We start from the raw sequence: 19,823 nt of genomic DNA, 5'->3' as shown, positions 1-19,823 counted from the left end.
TACAGTTGCGGGAAAAATTATTAGACCATCAAAAGTCATCAAAAACAATGGTTATGCAATCAAGTACTAACTCCTGTGTGTATCATGTGACTAAAACAGACAGAAAAGAAAACATGGAATTCCTAAAAGCACTGTTTTTGTCAGTACAATGCCGTAGATATTGATGTAAAAACTTTGGTGATTTTGGTTATTAATCGAGAAAACCATGGAAAATGGATAGATATCAGCTCTGAAATTAACCCTTTCATGCATTAATTATGAGACCCTTAGTTATGATTTTTTTCTTGAGTGTTTTTATTCCTCCATAGGCATGAAAAAAACAATGTGATCAAGTTTTGTTTTTTTTTTTTCATGGAGTTACAAAAATGTCCACGCATTTAATTTTTGAAATAAAGACACATGTTTAAAACCCAATATCAGAAAGTGACATGAAAACAATGAAATAAAATAAAATCTGATGTTTTCTCACATTTTAACCTATTCTAATGCTAGTTATTACTCTTTTCATGGAGATAATATGCAAAAAAAACAAAAAAAACCCCACTTTTTTTTCTAACAAATAATTGATTAATGCTGAAACATGGTAGTGCAGATCAGGTTTATCAAGAACAGCAAAATTACAGTAATGGTATGAATTCCAGTGTATGAGATGATGCATAAGCGTCCACTGTGTTGGCTGATATAGAACTAAAACAACAAAACCTATGAATATATAAGAGAACAGCTGTAGAATAACTGTCCACTGTAGTGACCACTATGCATGAAAGGGCTAAACTCTTATGAGCTAATTTTGTTGTTATCATTATATTTGTCCAAACAAACGTACCTGTAGTTGTACCTGGCATTAAAATGAACAGGAAATTGAAGGAAACAAGGGGTGGTCTAATAATTTTTTTTCCACAACTGTACATGCCAAGTATCTTTGTTACTTTTTACATATTAGATGACTAAAACTGTTTGCATATTTTGCTTATTTTTGCTTGCCGAAGCATATCGGTCAGTTTGTATGTCTGTCTGTATGCACTCTAGCGGTCACATTTCAAGCATTATTGATATCAGACCCTGACCAAATGATTTGCCACAGTCTCTAGTCAACTTGATTAGTTTTTGGTAAAAGTAGGTCAAAGTACAGCTGAGGTATAGGTCAAAGTTGGGGTCAAGCGCCTAATTTACATATTCAGAAAACAGCTTCTATCTTCAAAATTAAGACGATATCGACTAACTTTGCATTACACTGGTCTACAAGGAAAATGCTTCCAGAATAAAAGTAATGAAATTTTACCACATGAGAGTCACTGATAAAGAAATGTCATGTCAAAAATGTTGGTTGGCTGAAGTTTCCAAGATACAGCCTTGGGTCAAAATGTGAAATTCAAGAATTAACGAGAGAATGGGTTTGACTCAAAAGGAATATTTGTCTCAGAGCGACAAGATCTACTTCAAAACACTGTCTGCACATTAGAATACATTGACTTTACTTTTTTCTATTTAGTGGAAAATTTATAAAACTATTATATAAATGTACATAAACCATTATATATGTGTAATAACACTTAATCATATACCTTGAAAACATGAGCAAACCGGCACTTTTGTCATTTATTTTCCAATTAATCTTATTAAAATACGAAACATTTCGCACATTTAATGACTGAAGCAAATCATTTCTAAAAAAAATTGTAGACCAGTGTTATCGACTTATAGGAAGTTGGATATGACCTTTCATTTGGCACCAATTTTGTTGACCTTGGGTGATCTAGCAAGGTCATGATTTTCAAGATACTCAATTTTTACCCATAACTCTCTCAGTTTCGCAGACAGAGTAAAACATGTTATAAAGTGTGAAAAAGTTGATGACCTATTTTTTGTTCGTCAGTATCATTTCCGTTTCAGAGTTATGACAGAAAATATCACTATTTCCGGCACTTTTTTTTTTGCAATTTCCACTCATAATTTCAGACCTGTTTAAGATAGAAGAATACGACTTCTACCACAATGATCAGCTTGGAAAAGTAGTGTTCTTTTAGTTTTCCTCTACCACTTCCGGTTTCTGAGTTATAAAGGTTGAAAGTTTTTTTTTTTTTTTTAAATTTCGAACATGCAAAAAAAACCAAAAAACAAAAACATTCAAATGGACAGAATCTATCTCCAACCACATACAAGTCTGAATTTTGCATGATCGAAAAGGAGTAGGAAGAAGTATGAACTTATTTAATCCTACCCCTCAGTGCTTTTACACCTTTATTGCTAACTTGATACAAGAGTCAAACAATAATATTTTCCTAATTTTAACATCAAACCACGACAAATAGATAATGCAGTAACTGAATTACACCCAACAATATGATCATGGCAGTCCAGTCATACAAGCAGACTCAACAATTCAACCATTTTCTTCAATAATTACAGCATATTTATCAGTGCAACATCATCCAAAGTTTGTATGTCACTTGTGTGTAAATTGACAAAATGGCTTTTACCTGTGAAATGATGGCTGATATCTACTAATATAGTATTATCAACCAATCAGAAGTCACATATGGCCTTTCATTTGGTACCAATTTTATTGACCTTCAATGACCTTGAAAGGCCAAACTCAAGGTCATGATTTTCAAAATACCCAGTTTTTTACAGTAACTCCCTCAATTTTGCAGATAGAGAAAAACAATTAGTATCAGATTATAAAGTGTGAAAAAAAAGGCCTCTGTCAAGCTCACTGCCTATGCCAATTTCATTTAGTTGACAGTTTTTCAGTGACTGCTGCTTCATTTTTTTTATAGTTTTCAAAGCTATTTCGGTATGTTTATTTCAGTACTCTCTTTAAGTGGAGAGATGACAGGAAACATGGTCAGAGAGATGTGGAAAAGCATCCTGAACTAATTTTGTATGTATAAAAGTTAACCATTTTTATATATAATTCCTCATCTGGTTTTGCAGTTTGCATCTATAATCATCATCTGTCTTCCAACTGATTTCTGACTCATTTTCTGAGGATATGAAACTGTGCAGATGGTCCTGGGTGGTATGGATGGATGGAACTGTTACGTCAACTTCAAACAGGAGCCATAGTTTGGAAACATTCAGCCACACCACAATGTTACTGTAAATTGCAATATTATGTTTCTGTCTGACCATTACTTGGAAAATTCCTTTCCCTACTCAATGTGGGACCAAAAGAGAAGAGCTTGTGGTTTATAAACCATCTCCTACTTTGGGCCAAGTAGCAATTTTCATCTTTTTTTATTTTTTCTTACCAGATATGATTTTAACAGTGCCCCATACATCATTATTTTACTTTTAATATCCTGTTTTTCTTAAATAAGAGCTCAAATGACATGTGGGAGACAGATCTCTTTGGCACAAATCACATGTGACTCATAGTTATAACAGTATGAGCTGTATAAATCACACAGAATCTGATTTTTTGTATTATGCTTTATTGCACTGAAAAGACAATTTTGTGATTCTTTATTTTTATTCACACAACCTCCATCTGAACAGTCAAACTAGAGTTCATGCAGCTTCTCCACTGACATTTGTCACAGTTCTTGCTGGAAGAAGTCATTAGCTGTTTGATAAAATGTCAAGTACATTAAAGGGAAACTTAAAAAGTCACAAAACTGAAAATGTGAATTATGTATGTTTCAATAAATTGATTTGGAGAGAATAATCTAGGCTACATTAGCCTCCTGAGACCCAGAAAAGTAAATGTTTTGGCTTTTTTACAATAAATAATTGTCTTGATTGGAAACAGCATAAGGCAACAGTTTTTCAGATACAGTTTTTATCTATCTATCTATCTATCTATCTATCTATCTATCTATCTATCTATCTATCTATCTATCTATCTATCTATCTATCTATCTATCTATCTATCTATCTATCTATCTATCTATCTATCTATCTATCTATCTATCTATCTATCTATCTATCTATCTATCTATCTATCTATCTATCTATCTATCTATCTATTTATTTATTTATTTATTTATTTATGGAATGTCCTTTGCAGTGAACAGGATTGTTTTTTCCTAAGTAAAGCTGTGAAGCTCTTGTCCCCTACAGAACACAAACATGCATTGTTGGGTCTCAGGAGGTTAAACATGTTTCTAATACAGTGGTTCTCAATCTTTTTCTGTCGGGCCCCTTTAGAGGATGAAAAATCTCCTGGCCCCCCTCAGTCCCCAACAACATTGTAACAGTGGTGCAATTATAACTTTTAGTGAAAGAAAAATCAATATCGTAACAATACTTTTGGCATTTCCTTGAATTATTTGCTGTGCGATTTAAAAATAACTTTGATTTTTGCTTGAACAATACACATAAATTCAATAAGACTGCTCCCTGAGACAATATTTCTTCCAAATAAAAATAGGAAATGCACAATTATCTTACAGCTATGACAATAAAGTTACTTTTTTGTAGAGCAACAAACAAATTTTGGTAACAAAGACGAACATTTGAACCCTTAGGGGTCTGAGCCTATTTTGGCTGTTTTTGAGTACTGATTTTGCTGTTATATACTATATAAATAAATGTTTACCATACCCATGTTTGGTATCTTTTTTATCAGCTCAACTTCATCTATCTCATCTGCCTAATATTTTTTCACTTTAACCTAATATATCAACACAAAAGGCCAAAAAACACACAAAAAATATAAAATCCGATTTGAAAAATGTATATAATTTATTGTATAAATAACACAATGATGCTTAACAAACCTTTTCAGAGACTTGAAAAGTGAATATTGGTTCCAAATATTTGGTATATAAAATCAAAACTGTATTTAATTCAAACTGTACTCAAATATTTGACATAAAAGCATATCTTTACATAGGTGTTCTCCCAGTGGTCTATGTGACCGACTTCCAAAGCTACGATTTGTTGAAAATGTCATGTGATTTCCTCACAGGGCTGTGACCATGGACCCCTAAGAGTTAACAATATCAGTGGCTGCAATGACTCCATTTACATTGCACATCTCAGAATATTAAAGTGCAAACTGAACAAAAACAGAAACATTGCACATTTTTCTTTTCCAGTCAAATCCTTGTCCATTTTCCAAACCTAAACTCTTTGTCTACTCTAGTGACAGATCACCATGGCAGTAGATTTGTTTATTGTACGTCCATAAAATGAGTCCAGGGTGCTCCAACGCTAAACCATTAGTTCCACCTGCTACATGTTCTAACCTGAAGAATAACTGCGATGTAATTTTTCATAGAAGAAACTTCTCCTCATCACTACACATGTTTTCACAATTTAGAGGAATATGTGGGAAGAATGACAGCTGATCAGTCAAGGGAGATAAATATGAATTATGTCAGATTATCTATATATGCAAATTCAACAAAACCTTTTAATGGAATTTGTGATTTTGCAGTCTCAATAAACATTTTCCAGTGTAAAATGTCAAAATATTCAAATATATTAATAGATCAGCACTTACAGAGACATAAAGTGCCATATAATGATCTCAACTTGCTGTTCCTTTTCAGACTTCAAATGCAAAGTATGTTATAATTCTATATTTTTTTTACAGAAAAGTTCAGACTTGGCTACTCCTCTCAAATCAGAAACAAGAGAGAATGGTGGGCGATCAAGCAATAGACTGAATGGAGAGAGCAAGTGCTATAACAAAAAGCTGTGAAATAGAAAAATAAAATGTTATTTCTATCACAGGGGGTATATTAAAAACAAAACAAAAAAAAACCAAACGCCCACACCTTTGTAAATGCTTTAGAGATTAAATACAGGCAGAGCATAAGATTTATTAGTGGTGAAAGGATGAAAGGTATTACCTCTCAGACAGAACTGTACAGTGAGAGGAGCAGAAAGAGGAGAGAGCTGTATAACAGGTGTTTTATTTATTTATTTATTTATTTATTTATTTATTTATTTATTTATTTATTTATTGTTCCACTTGTACACACTGATATTCACATATAAAACACATAACATCCTGAACACAACAAAACAGGTCTTTGCAGATAAGTACACATTCTGAGTCAGAAGAGATGATTGAGAAGGATTATCATAGTCCATGCAGTATTTTTTGCTTTGTTGTTGTTTTTTTTTAAGGAAAATGTTTCATAATTGGACTTTAAATAAGCTACATTTAGCTGAAAGTAGAGTCACTACTACTGAAGTATGCAAAACTTTTATTTGTAAAAACCGAAACTGGTATCAGTTCAAATATTAAACTTGAATTGTATATATTTCAGCATTATTGGTTAAATTTCAACCAATTTCAGGAGAAAAATCTAACAGTATAATAACCCCAAGAAAAGTAAGAAAATCTATTCATGTTACCAATGATTGATTGATTAATTTATTTATTTACATTTACCTGTTTTTCATTGACTTCAGTGAAAATTAAGTCATTTTTAGATATTCTCCTAAATTTTAATTTTTTATTGTCATTGCACTACACTTTCCTGTCTTAGGTTAATGATTTTTAATTTTATTATCTTTTTTAATTTTTTTTTTTATTATCTTGAATAAAACTAGCAAATCTAACTATGTTTTACCTTGAGCTTTAGCAAAGAGAGAAAAATCCAGTGCCTTAATTAATGTAAATCTAACATTTTTGAGCACACACTTAATAGACTTTTTAAAACATATATATGTATTTTCATTGAAACTTTAAATCTACTCAGTGTTATTAGTCTTCACATTGTGCTTTATGATAATACTTTCACAGTGTTGTAATAATGCTTTTCCTGAAGGGGTCTGAATACTCTATACTCGTGCAGGTCAGTTGTAAACCACAACCAGTTCACACTTTCATCTGATACATGTCAGATCAACCCACGAATCACTGAGCTCTGAGGCTGAAGTGTAAACCTGCATGCCTCCAGATCTTCAGAGACTTACATTTCAGCAGAACATCTGTTTCAGTCAGACTGAAGGTGTGAAAAACAACTGTTTGCCTCTAGAAAACATCCAATGATGAGTGAAAATCTCAGTGCATGAGGAAAGTAAAGTGTTAACATGGCAGCATTGTCCTGTAAATTTGTTCTGTTTTACACTGTGTACCACAGAAAACACTATGTAGACAAAAAACACTGTTCATGTATTTACTGTAGCTCCCTGCAGACACAGGCTGGAACAGCATTAACATAACCAGCCTGGACATTGTGCTGACTGTGTGAACATGCCAGAAGTCATACAGAAGCAGCTGTAGGCGTTGGACACAGTATAGGACCCTGAATACTCAACGGCCATCATGAGGTCTTGACCTTCCAGCAAATGTGTCACTGTGATAAACGACTGATGTGATTGACACTTTTCATAGCTCTGCCTCCACCAGGAAACAGAGCTGAACATTGACAGGCTTTTCCAATTTAGTTAATAAGTCACAACGGTTTATAAGGTGACCTAAAACTAACCCTCAGAATATAATCGCATTTATTAGATACAGTGACTTCTGTTCAAGCTTCATGTATTAGAACACATTTAGGGTAAAGATGCTCTGATTTACAGAAATGAAGATAATCTCAGTCATGTGTGACATTCTGAAGAAAATTGTTTTTTGGTAACATGATAACACAAAGAGGCTACAGTCCAGGAATGCTACTAAGAGGATAACACTTCAACACCACAAACACTGAGCGGGAAATTTATATTTCAAAACATGGATCTTCTGGGAAATTTCCACTTAAGACAGAAAACAAGATGAGCAATTCTCAAACACTGACTGATGTGAACTGGTCGGTCATTGCTCATACAGTCAGTATGGAAAGTTATTTGTTCATAAATACAGCTGATAACATCAGTCTGCTGCTGTTTCACAGGACCGGGTACGCATTTCAGACAAGGCCAGGCACATACCTGGAAGCTGGAATTTTATCAGAAGCATATTTACCTCTATTTCATGTCAACCCACGATGACAGATAGGCCAGGAATTCCTCTGATCACTAAACTGTTGCAAAGTGGAAAATTTTCTTCTTCCCCCCTTTAAAAAACTGTTAAATGTACTTCACAAGATACAGAAATAAAAAGAACGAAACCACAAATAGATTTTACAAAGATTGTAACAATTAAAGTTTAAGATTTTTAGAAGCTGAAAGAAAGTGGGTGAGGCTACTCTATTTACTAAGTTGAATTTGTGATTAAAAAATATTCCAAATAAATAACAAAACAACTTACTACAGTAAAATATCTTTTATTGCCTTCTCAGTGATACATCTCATCGAAAACAAACTACAAAAGTATCCATATAAGGTTCATACTGATCTGTTGAGTGAAATAAAAGTCATTAAAACACTGATATGTTCCAAAATCTCTACAAGACAACTTGGAAGGTGATAAACCGAGTTATTTAATTCTTTACCTGTGCTGTTAAGTGTGACACACAGTACATTAGACTGAATAAACAGTCTGTATGTGTAAATATCTCAAGAAAACTGAGATGAGACTCCCTGATTGAAAAATGACACTCGCTACAACAAAACACTGAACACAGACTCTAGTTGAGATTAAGGGTCCCAGCATTTACACAGACAGGTCTGTGCAGTAGATTTCACTGAAAACAGGGTGAATTCTAGTGTAGCTCAAAGGCGACACCTAGCGCCCATGAGCAGGAAGAACAAGCAACTTTTTACATTTTAATTTCAACAGAATTACACTTACACTCACATTTTAAATGAAGAGCAACTGCATTAACACAACATAAGCACAGTCAACAACCAGCGGTGAATCCATATTTACACAAAAGCCTAGAATAAAATGCAAATATCACACAAACAGCCAAGGGTAGATGTCACTCTGATGTTAGGTTTTAGTTAGTAAGTTTAATACCAATGTTCAATGTGTCTTACCAGGAAAGACACATGGCAGATAGTCTTATGTAAAAATAAAACAGTGCACTAAAACAATCTTCAGTTCAGTCATGAAAGCATTTTTATTCACCTGCTGTGGCTCCAACACTTAAAAATACAGTTCAGAGCAGTTAAATAAGTCTAGGGCTGTCACCATCATGACATGTTAGTAAAAAACTAATCATTGAAACTGGAAATTCATGTGGGCGTGGATACGTAATCTTAACAAGAGTTTAATAATATACATGTATCTTAAGAACAAAGAAGAGACATTGATTGGAATAAAACGTCAGAATACACATATAAATGACTGTTAATCTGTTTGTCTTTTAGATGTTGTAACCAAAATTGCTCATCAAAATGCATGTGTTTGTAGATGAAAAACTGAAGCACCTCCAGATTAACAGTTGGTGGTGCCAATTCTCCACTCTGGTGGTGTTAAATTACCAGAGGAAGGAGGTGGAATAAGATGATGCCATTAAAAATGCCCCCAGCCAAAAATGTTACTTGAATTTTGGATTCTTCCCCTGCTGTTTGTATTTGTGTTGTTTTTTCTCAAAAATAACAATAAAAAGTAAATTAAATTAAATGTTAAAAAAATCCCCCCAGTCAAAATGATGCGGAAACAGTGATGGAAACAAAAAAACACTCTTGGGTCTGTTTTTACAAAGTTGAACGGAAACGATTATGACTATTATTCAAAATAATCACATCATCTGAAATAATCCCAATCAGTCGAAATAACTACAACAGACCTACTGGAAACAACAGCAGGTGAGTAAAAACTGACATGACCAAATTTAACAATAAAACACCACAATATGCTTAAATCTGGCCAAAACAGGCTACAAAGTTTTGTGAGACAATTTTGCATTGCAACTTATGCCCAATGGTACAAAAGAAATGTAAACATAACAACCTAAAGCAATATCTTTTTGGTAGTTTAGAAGCTCGAGACTTCAAACAGAGGAGTTCTCTACTGTTTCAGATCAACTGTTTAGGTTAAAAAAAAAAGAAAAAGAAACACAAATTCATTTTAATTTGGAAAACAGAATATTGATAATCAGGTCAACATACTCCTGAAATATCAGTCACTGTTTGCAGTTCACCACTTTCAGCTCATTCAGTTTTTGCCTAACATAAATATTGAAATTAGATACTAATGCCTTACTTCAGGCAGTTCTACGTCACTCTATCTTTTGTCTGAGGATCCGCTTTTCCTCCTCTACAAAATTCTTGTCAGAGGTGGCTTGTCCCAAGTCCCTCTTCCTCTTCTCCTTCTGCTGAAAGGTTTCCACTCGACGCTTCTTGACAGACACGCCTGGTTTCTCCGATTCCTCATCTAATCACCAAAAACATGGTCATGGTTTGTTGATTTAGGGAGAGTGGAAATGGAGACAAGATTAGAAACTAGAATTAGAAATTGCTCATAGGTACAAAAGAAAAACAGCAATAATTTTGTGGCTTCACATTTGTATTCTACCAACATGAAAGGACCGGTGCGGCTCAGCAGGAATCTTCTTAGGGTGTAAATTTAGAAAAAGGCTGAGAGGGGGTCAGGCAGTGGTCAAAGAACCAGGTGTGGATATCTGAGTCAGTCAGACCCACATCTGTAACTATAATCTAAAGCACATTTGGACTTGGGAACATTACACAATGCAAGTCCCTACCTTTGCCCAGTTCTCTTTGAAGATGGTCTGGGATCAGGATGTGGATCTGGATTCTAGATTTTTTTCAAAGTATCCATTATTTCATTTTCCTCATTTCTTTGGTAAGCCAACACACAGACCTATTCAGCAGTGTGTATATCATATGCATAGGCAGGATGTAAAGAATGAGGGCCTAACCACTTTCACATCTTCTTGGATTGTCCTTCTGTGGCTCCATTTTGGAGATGTGCCCATGGCCTCCTGGAGGCAGTTTTTAAGTTTAAAATTTGTTTTGACTTTAAAACTATGTACCTCAATGATTTACAAGAACTCAAGTGTGCAAAGAGAGATACATGTTTATTGAGATTACTCTTAGTAGCAAGTAAGAAGGCCTTGACCAGAAAATGGCTGAAAAAAGACATACCTACTATAAATGACTGGATTGATGTAGTTACAATACGTACGTTATAGAGAGAATCACATTTAAAAGGAGAAGTAAAATTGATATCTTCACTGAAAACTGGTTAAAATGGCTCATTTATGTTTCAACTGTAAAGGCCTGATTTTGTATAATAACGACGTGCCCCTACAGGAGGCATATCCTCAAATTTTACTGTAAAGAAGAAAATTAATATGGGCATATGAGCATATTGATGTACATGTGGACTAAATGCTACTCGGATGTTGGATCCTGCCCCCTTGTTCTATTATTGTTTGTATTTGTGTTACGTTTTTCTCAAAAACAACAATAATTGTCAGTTCCTGATTCAGTTTATGAAATATTGCTCTTAAATTGCTGAAGAATACTTATTTTCCAACAGAATTTGCAGAAAGGGCAATAATTATGGAGATGAACAGTTTGTATCCTCCACATTTATAAATGCATCTCAGCAAATTAGAATAATGTGAAAAAATTTTAACGCAAACCGTTTAAAACTCAAAGTTCACGTTGCATCCATGGTTTAGATTGCTCTGGACACATACTTAGACATTTCTAAAATGCTGAAATGGCAACAATGTGTAAGATTTAAAACACATTTCTGAACAACCGTATCTCCAAATATTACCAATGAAATTAAAAACAAAATGTTCCACAAAGAAAACACAATTGACCATATAGAAACACTTTAATCTAGTTTGTCTTTAGCCAGTCAGCGAAGAAGCTAAAAGCACAATATTTTGGAAATACATCCCATTTCTTGTAGTCATCTTTACATCATGGCCTTTGAAGGATCAGCCTCTGAATGTTCTTTTTCAAACTTGCTCTTTTTCATAATTTTCTTCAGGATGTTGCGGTCCCTCTTCATACTGCACTTTAACATCTTTCTATACCATGGTCTTCTACTCAACTTGCCAGAAAATGCTTCAATATGTTACTCTGGGAACTTCCTCAATGATAACCTATGAACCTAATTTTAGATTAGATTAGATAGAGCTTCAATGAGCCTTTGGGCAGAGCCCTCAGGAAATTAAGGTTCCAGTAGTAGTCATTTTTCCACATCATTCAAATTTTCTGAGATGCACTTGTCTATATAACAGCTGCTTTTAGTGGAAGACACACCTCTGATATAAACCAAAATTAATGGCTGCACCACCAGGCATTTGTCCATTTCCATCTCTAACCAGTGATGTAAACTTCAGTCAACACATTTTTGACCAACCTGAGTCAGACAGTTGCTCCTCTGTAGGCAGGAACTTTGCATTGCCAGTGTAAGCCTGTGGTGCATCTTCCCCGTTGTCCTCATACACATTGGACCACTTTATAGCCATATCCATGCCCGGAGGAGGACCCTTCTTCTTCTCTGGCTCTGCAGCGTAGCTCTCAGGAGGTGGTACAGCATTTGTCTTCCATGGCTTAAACTCTCTGGGAGGCTACAAGCAGTAGATGAAATAATTGGTATAAGAGAAAGACAGTAAAAGGTGATGAAAATTGTATCTAACATGAATGAGTTATAATTTATATACCGTTGATGTCTGCCTTTCCCAAACAGAGTTACATGATAAGATACAAGATATGACGAGATGCAAGATGTAAAAGATATGTAAAAGATGTAACAAGCCAAAGCAAAACAAAAAAGCACAAAGACTGATTAAAAGAAAATAGTTTAAAAAAGACAACAAAAAATTAAACACCATTAAAAGATGTAAAAGACAAATGACATTTATTGTGGCCTAATTAATATTACATGTGAGAAACAATTACTGACATCAGCTTTCCGACACATTCCAACAAAGTGCATTTAATTTAACATTGTTTGGAAAAGTCAGTAAAAAGATCACCATCAATTTTGTAAATTGGGATCCCTAGAAGACACAGAGTTCATCTTTTGGGTCTGATGAAAACATTTGGGAATCGCTGGTCTATGATATTTTTTTTTATTCTACTGACCAACTTTTAACAATAATCCAGTAACTACTGTAGAATTAATTCTGGCATTCAGCTACACATTAAATACTGCCAGTCTACATGTATGATGGCAGCAGTGACATGAATGGTTACAGATCACTCAATCAACATTAAATCAATTACAGCCATTTTGTCACTCATAGAACAGAAATACAAAATGTTACTGGAAAATGGTACATTTTAGTTATGGGTTGCTGGTAAAACAAGCTTTGTGAATATTATATTATGCAGTTTAATAAAACATCTCTAAGAACAATAGGCTCATTATTATAGAGATGTTTGAACATAATAAAGATTACTTATAAAATGACTATCATAATAACAACTGCCTTTGATTACATCACTGTGGGATCATTTCAGTAAACTTATACAATGTCACATTTATTTCCATCATTTTTTGAAGATGAAATGTTGCTGAACCTAGATCTGACTGACTGGATCAAACCCAGATCATAACAATGCCCCCACATGCTTGTACTGTAGGTACTAGGCATGATGGGTAATCAGTTCATCTGCCTCTTCTTTCACCCTGATGTACCCGACACTCATCAGACTGTATGACTTTTTTCTGCTAAAACACAGTCCAGTCTTTTCGCTCTCTAGTAAACTGGTGGTTGTTTAAGAAATGAAAAGCCACTTCCTGCATCAGTTAGGGTTAAAAAAAAAAAAAAAAAAAGAACATGTAACTGAAGAATATTAACAATTTCCTAAGTTTTTGTTTTGTTTTGGGGTTTTTTGGCCAGACTGTGGTATATATAAAGGAAAATATATACCATGGGAATCAAACAAAATGCAGATAAAGATTTTATTACAGCAGGCAAGTAATTCTGTAAGGCACCCATTCTTATTAATCTCTGCATAGGTACTCAATGTGAGGATCATAACCAGAGGATTATATCATAATATAAACGAGACACTTTGCTTATGATTAAGTCCTATTGTATGACTTAGTCTCATAATAATAACCTTATATTTCATAACTGTGACTGGCTATCTGATAACACTATGAGATACAGCAAAACATTATAAATGATATAATAATAAAACAGCAAGTAACAGAAAAGAGTTTATCTCATGAGCTAAGCTACATTTTCGAGCTAAAGGAAGATTTCTCATCATTATAACATACTATGACTCCATTATTTCCTACAGGTGGAAAAGAGCTTAATCTAATTAATCTAATTACCGGTAGCGCAGATAGCTTTGTGGTTTAAGTATCTAGAACAGGTAACTAATCTAGCTAGCCTGAGTTTCATGTTACCTCTTCGGGAGCTTTGACCATCAGATTGTCCCAGTCTATCTGCTTATTCAGCGGGTTGTAGAGAAAAGCCGGCTTGGACACAGATCCAAACAGCTCGTCCGGTTTAGGTAAAGGAGCCCCAGAGGACGAACGTTTGGTTCCGTGTTCCTGAGCACCGCCGTCCTTAGCATCTTTGCCGGATTTCTGGCTCGTCTTCTTACGACTTTCTCCCTCCTCGTCTGAGTCGCTGCTATCGCTGCTGTCGCTTAAATCATCGTAGCTCGAAAAGAAACCTAAAGAGCTGGACTTCTTTTCTTCCGTCATGGTCCTGAGGGTCGTACTTTACTTATTAGTACAAACAGGTTAACCTGGATGCAACAATAAGATGCAAATATGCTGCGAGGTTTTACACAGACATTGGAGCTCTACTCCATTTTGAATCAACCTCCAAAACAATCGTAAACCGTTAAGTGGTGCCGTGACGACTGTCGTAAAGCCGTTTCACTAAAGGACTATACCGAGTATAACATTTGGCTGTTTTTATTTTATTTTATTTTATTTTAGTTTAGTTTAGTTTAGTTTAGTTTAGTTTAGTTTAGTTTATTTTAGTTTAGTTTAGTTTAGTTTTTATTTTATTTATTCTGTATGTTGTGTGCTTTTGGTTTATGGACCTGTGTCTGCAATAAAGTTTATTATTTTATTTTATTTTATTTTATTTTATTTTATTTTATTTTACTAAAATATTCATTTCAATGGTGGGTTATCTGCCATAAAATAATATTCAACCATGGAGAGCTACTTAGCTCTGATGTTACATATGTTAGTTTTATTTTCTGAAAAAGTGTTTTCCAAGAACTGTATTTGTGATATTTGTCTCACACTGTATGTTTAATGAATTAGTGATCATAGTAATACCATAATAGTCATGAAATAGAAAGAGTTAATAAGATGGTTATACTAGCACAGATGTAAAATGTCAAATTTGAAAATTTAAATCTATTTTTACGTTTTCTTTCATTAATTCTTAGAATCTTAAGATAGCATTATAAAAGATTTTAGAAATGATTTTGTTATACATCACAATCATTACATTAACAATCTTCAAACCAGTTTTATGAGAAGAAGGGTATTAATAGTTTATCATCACACTGCAACACTGATAAAACTACTCTCTTTAACTATTGTAGTTATGTATAAATTTTAGGTAACTTTGGTTAACTTGTAATTCACTTATAGTTATACTTTTGATCTCATAGTCAAATATTATTATTTTCATTCCACTACTTACATGTATTTTTCAGATTATAAGCAAAAATGTGTTTTAATTTGTAGATCTTTAATGTTTGCAATAAAAAAAACAAAACAAAAAAGCAATGAAATGTTCCTTTATAGGCTGAAAAAAATTCCCTCTTCTCAAGTTGAATAAATTCTTTTTGAAGTCAGGTCATGGTCACTATGGTGAAAACAAGCTGCTTTGATTTTCTATACTCTCATTTTATAGAGTCATATTCATACTTTTTCCTTTAATAAACAATTTGAACACTTTTCTGTTGATGATGTAGACATATGGGAAGAGTCACTAAGGCTACTTAACCACTAGATGGAAGCATAATCAAACAAATCATACAACCAGGCAACAGAAAACATCTGGAGGACAAAAACTAATAATCTTTAAGAAGGATTCACATTTTGTCACACACTGGCTACACTTTTAACAAAACCCTAAAAAACCCTTCCCTAAAATCAAAGCAAAAAAAAAAAAACAACACATTGAATTCTCTATCCAATAGTTGCTCAATCATCATGTTTGCAAAATTTATAGTCTGTTAGTAAGTTAGTAAATTAGAGATGTATGCACAAGAAGCCAACCACATTTCCCAAGCCAGCACTTGTAAACACTAAAAGGTTCAGATGTTCCCCTGCTGCTGAACTTCTTCTGATGATTAAGAGCACTTCAGAGAGCCTAAACTTTAAATCTGTGTTGGGTTTTAACTTAGCCAGACTTAGAGGGGCCAAGCTTTGCCCTCATGCACAGGTCAAAGTCCTACTGAAGCACACAGGATCGACAAGGAAACATAAATCTACCAGATATACGACACACAATATCACTCCTGCTTCCTCCCTCTATTTTGACCTTCCCTCTCTGGTCGATAATCACAATGCAGATGCTTCAAATGAGACGTTTCGCATATTTAGCTGGAGGAGAGTTGAGACAAGATTTACTGGAAGTCCAGTCCGAACAGATCCTAAGGGCTGCAGGTTAATGTACGAGAACATGTTCACTCTGGGGCTAAAAATGTCTGGTCACTCATTTTCTGTCTCGGACTTGTCTTTGTGATTGATTGTCCTGCGTCTCCTTTTTCTGTGGGCTTGTCATAGGCTGTGTTTTCATTTACAGTGCACCAGCAGAGCAGCATTAAGTGTAGTGAAATGTTAAGTGGGTTTGCAATGTAGGCTTGATGAATGACTGACTTGCCTATCTATCTTTGCCACCAACAGATGTCTTCAAATCCAATTAAACTGTCTTTTTGACTTCATGTTCAGACTAATTTATCTTGGGAGCGGCCACAAACAGCCTTTTAGTCCTTTCAAAATGCTACCCGTGAAACTAAGTAAGACATTCATGCGGTTGTCAGGATATATCAAATGTTATTACAGTCTCTATCAAAGATTTTTTTTTTGCTTGATCTTCATGTTTATTTTCTACTAATGACTGTGTCAAGCTGAAACCTGACAAAGGCTGGCTGGTATATTTCCAATGACAGCAAGGCAACGACAGGACCCAAAAGACATTTTTTTGGACTTAAATGAAAGCTAAAGAAGGAATTCCTCCCCTGACTCTGCTGCTCTATGTTATTTTGTGATCCTCCTAAGACTCCAATTTAACTCTTGAGACAGACTCCTTGTAACGTATCTTTACTTGGCAGAACAACTGACTGAATAAAACTCTTACTGATCGTATATAAGCCCTCAATACAAATCCTTGAGCATCTTAATAAACTCTAAATGCAGAGCGTGTGCCTTGGCTTTCTATTCTTGAACTCAGAATAAATAATTACATAAAAGGTCTTTGTTCCTGGATCAAACAATTAGAATCGAAAAAGATTCTATGCCGACAACTTGTATAATTCACTTGTTTCTACTTGTTTCTTTTGTTTTAAGAGTTGACGGGACAGACTGTCGCAATCATTTCAGGAAAATGCAGATTCTAAGTCAATGATGTGTCTATACAGTACATAACTTGGATCTCCTATGCAAGCTGAGCTATATTTTCAATCAAATTGCCATCTTTTCACCAGCTTTAAGGGTCTGGATGTGGGTACTCTTAAAATAAACAATTGTAGATTTTGAAGGTTGGCGATGGGCCCTTCGTTTGGCTCTTCCACATCATCACCACAGAGCTTGGCCATGATGTGAGAAATTCCTCATGGAAGTGGAAAACCTCACCTCCCCACATGTCTGTTTAATCAAGCCATTCATAATATCTTGGATGTTTTTATTTCAGCCATAGGCTTAACTCAGGTCTGGACACATTTGAGGTGATCCTGTAGTGTGTGATTTGTTCACTGTTAGCAAAGAGAACAGCGAGGACACATGTTTTCTCTCTCGCTCTCTCTCTTTCATGCAAATTAACATGACAAATCTACTGTACATCATCCAATGCTCCCAACAGGAACCATCTTCCCATCAGATGTTTTGTTGCATTTCCTGTAACACCTAAAGGCACCATTTTTTTTTTATTCTGAACATGTTTTGGATTTTAATTGTTTGCTGTCTAGAAAATTAATCCCATGGTTACTGCTTTTTCCACTGAACACCTGGGCGTTGAAAGAATCAGCTGTGCTCATTACATGCTGGTAGAACTTTTCCATTCCCTTTAGCTCAATTTTCATCTGAGACAATTGTTAAAACTCAGAAAAATCTCAACATTATGTTGTAGTCCTGAAGCCTTTACCACTGTCATTCACTTATTAGTGGTTTTAAATTATAATATTCAGCATTACTTCTTGAACTATGAGGATATCATACTCACTGATACTTCCTTATTTAACTAACTATGTTGAATTGTAGGAATCTACTTTTAAAATTACAACTTATAAAACTGTTTTACAACAAAAACGAGCCATACGTATCATAAATTAAGTGGGATTTTAAGATCATACTAATCCACTATTTTCAAATGCTCATGTTTTGAGGATTAGAGGCTTGGTTTATTATGGAGCAATGCAAATCATGTTTAAAGCAAAAAACAAAACACTACTAGATAGTGTGCAAAAATTTTTTGTAGTGTCTGAAAGTAAAGTTGTTGTTTTTTTGTCAGTATTTGTCTCTGTATTTGTTCTTCGATTACCATTTAGTATTAACTTCGTATCTGTTTACCCATCTGATGTATGTTTGTCCCTTGGCTGTTTATTGTTAAGCGTCTTTGAGTACTTATAAAAGCGCTATATAAAACCGATGTATTATTATTATTATTTATTATTAAATATGAGTTGAGAGACAGATGCAAATTTATGTTACAAAAAGCTAAAAAAAAAAAAGGTTAAAAAAAGATGTATTTTTTTATAGGGGTTCAACTGTGTAATAGTGCTAATTTAAAAGTTAAGCAATGCATTTCCTTTGTTATGTTCAAAAAAGCATTACATGCATCTATATTTGAGAGTTATGGCTGTGATTGAAAAAAAATTGTATATATATGTATATATTCTTTCTTTTCTTTCTACTTGACACCATGCATTGCATAGTTTAAGCTGTAAAGTAGGGGAGCATTAATAAAATTAGCTTCTGCCTGAGCCTGTTTCAGTCAAATTGTATCATTTTTCTCTTTTTTTGTTGATTTGAAATGCATATACTGACTGAAAACTAACTAACTAACTAACTAACTAACTAACTAACTAACTAACTAACTGATCTTCATTGAACACAGTCTGTCAAAGCAGCTGCCACCCACTCGGCTTCCCTCTAGTGACACTGAGGTAACCTTTGACTTGGAAATCCGTCGCTGTAACAGAAGAAGTTGGTACAGTTTGTGACCTTAAGCAGTTGATGAGGAGAACAGAGATGGTGCTGTCAAGACGACGGCATGTTTTCAGAATCCTTCAGTGTGACAAACCTTTACCTCACTCCTTTATGTCTGCATAGGCCCCACTAATATATCGACCATGAACATGTTTCAACATGGCCTGTTCGTGTAAAAAATGTCTTTTTCAGTGCAGGGTAGTGTAATTTATTCAGTACATGTGACAGAGGGGTTGTGTTGATATGCAAGATGATCCTACAGAATTACTTACCTGCTGTAATATAAACTTTATCTGCATTTTTTTGGTTTGATTCATCTTAAAGTTGTCATATATATTCTCGTATGTATTTTCCAAGATAGACTTACGTACCACAGTCTGACCAAAACAACCCTTACTGATATAGTGAGTAGCTTCTCACTTCTTAAACAACTATGTTAGAATATACAGTCGGGGAAAAAATTATTAGACCATCAAAAGTCATCAAAAACAATGGTTATGCAATCAAGCACTAACTCCTGTGTGCATCATGTGACTAAAACAGAAAAGAAAACACGGAATGCCTAAAAGCATTGTTTTTGTCAGTACAATGCCATAGATATTGATGGAAGAACTGAAGTGATTTTGGTTATTATCAAGAAAATCAGGGAAAATGGCTAAATATCAGCTTTTAAATTAAACTC

General features: G+C 34.3%; 1 protein-coding gene across 1 annotated transcript; it reads right to left on the bottom strand.

Annotated features, from left to right (window-relative positions):
• Positions 1-8,155: 8,155 nt before the first annotated feature.
• c4h1orf52 (chromosome 4 C1orf52 homolog) lies at positions 8,156-14,587 on the bottom strand. The gene is made up of 3 exons (XM_030131776.1): positions 14,144-14,587; positions 12,137-12,347; positions 8,156-10,168 (listed from the first exon to the last, which is right to left on the bottom strand). The coding sequence occupies exons 1-3, from the start codon at positions 14,444-14,446 to the stop codon at positions 10,014-10,016; spliced, it is 669 nt and encodes a 222-aa protein (XP_029987636.1). The 5' UTR covers positions 14,447-14,587; the 3' UTR covers positions 8,156-10,013.
• Between the last annotated feature and the right edge of the window lie 5,236 nt (positions 14,588-19,823).

The sequence above is a fragment of the Sphaeramia orbicularis genome, chromosome 4 (genome assembly GCF_902148855.1).
Source record: "Sphaeramia orbicularis chromosome 4, fSphaOr1.1, whole genome shotgun sequence".
In the NCBI taxonomy this organism is placed as follows: Eukaryota; Metazoa; Chordata; class Actinopteri; order Kurtiformes; family Apogonidae; genus Sphaeramia; species Sphaeramia orbicularis.
The sequence above is the reverse complement of the archived record's forward strand: the minus strand, read 5'-3'. Positions and strand labels throughout refer to the sequence as shown.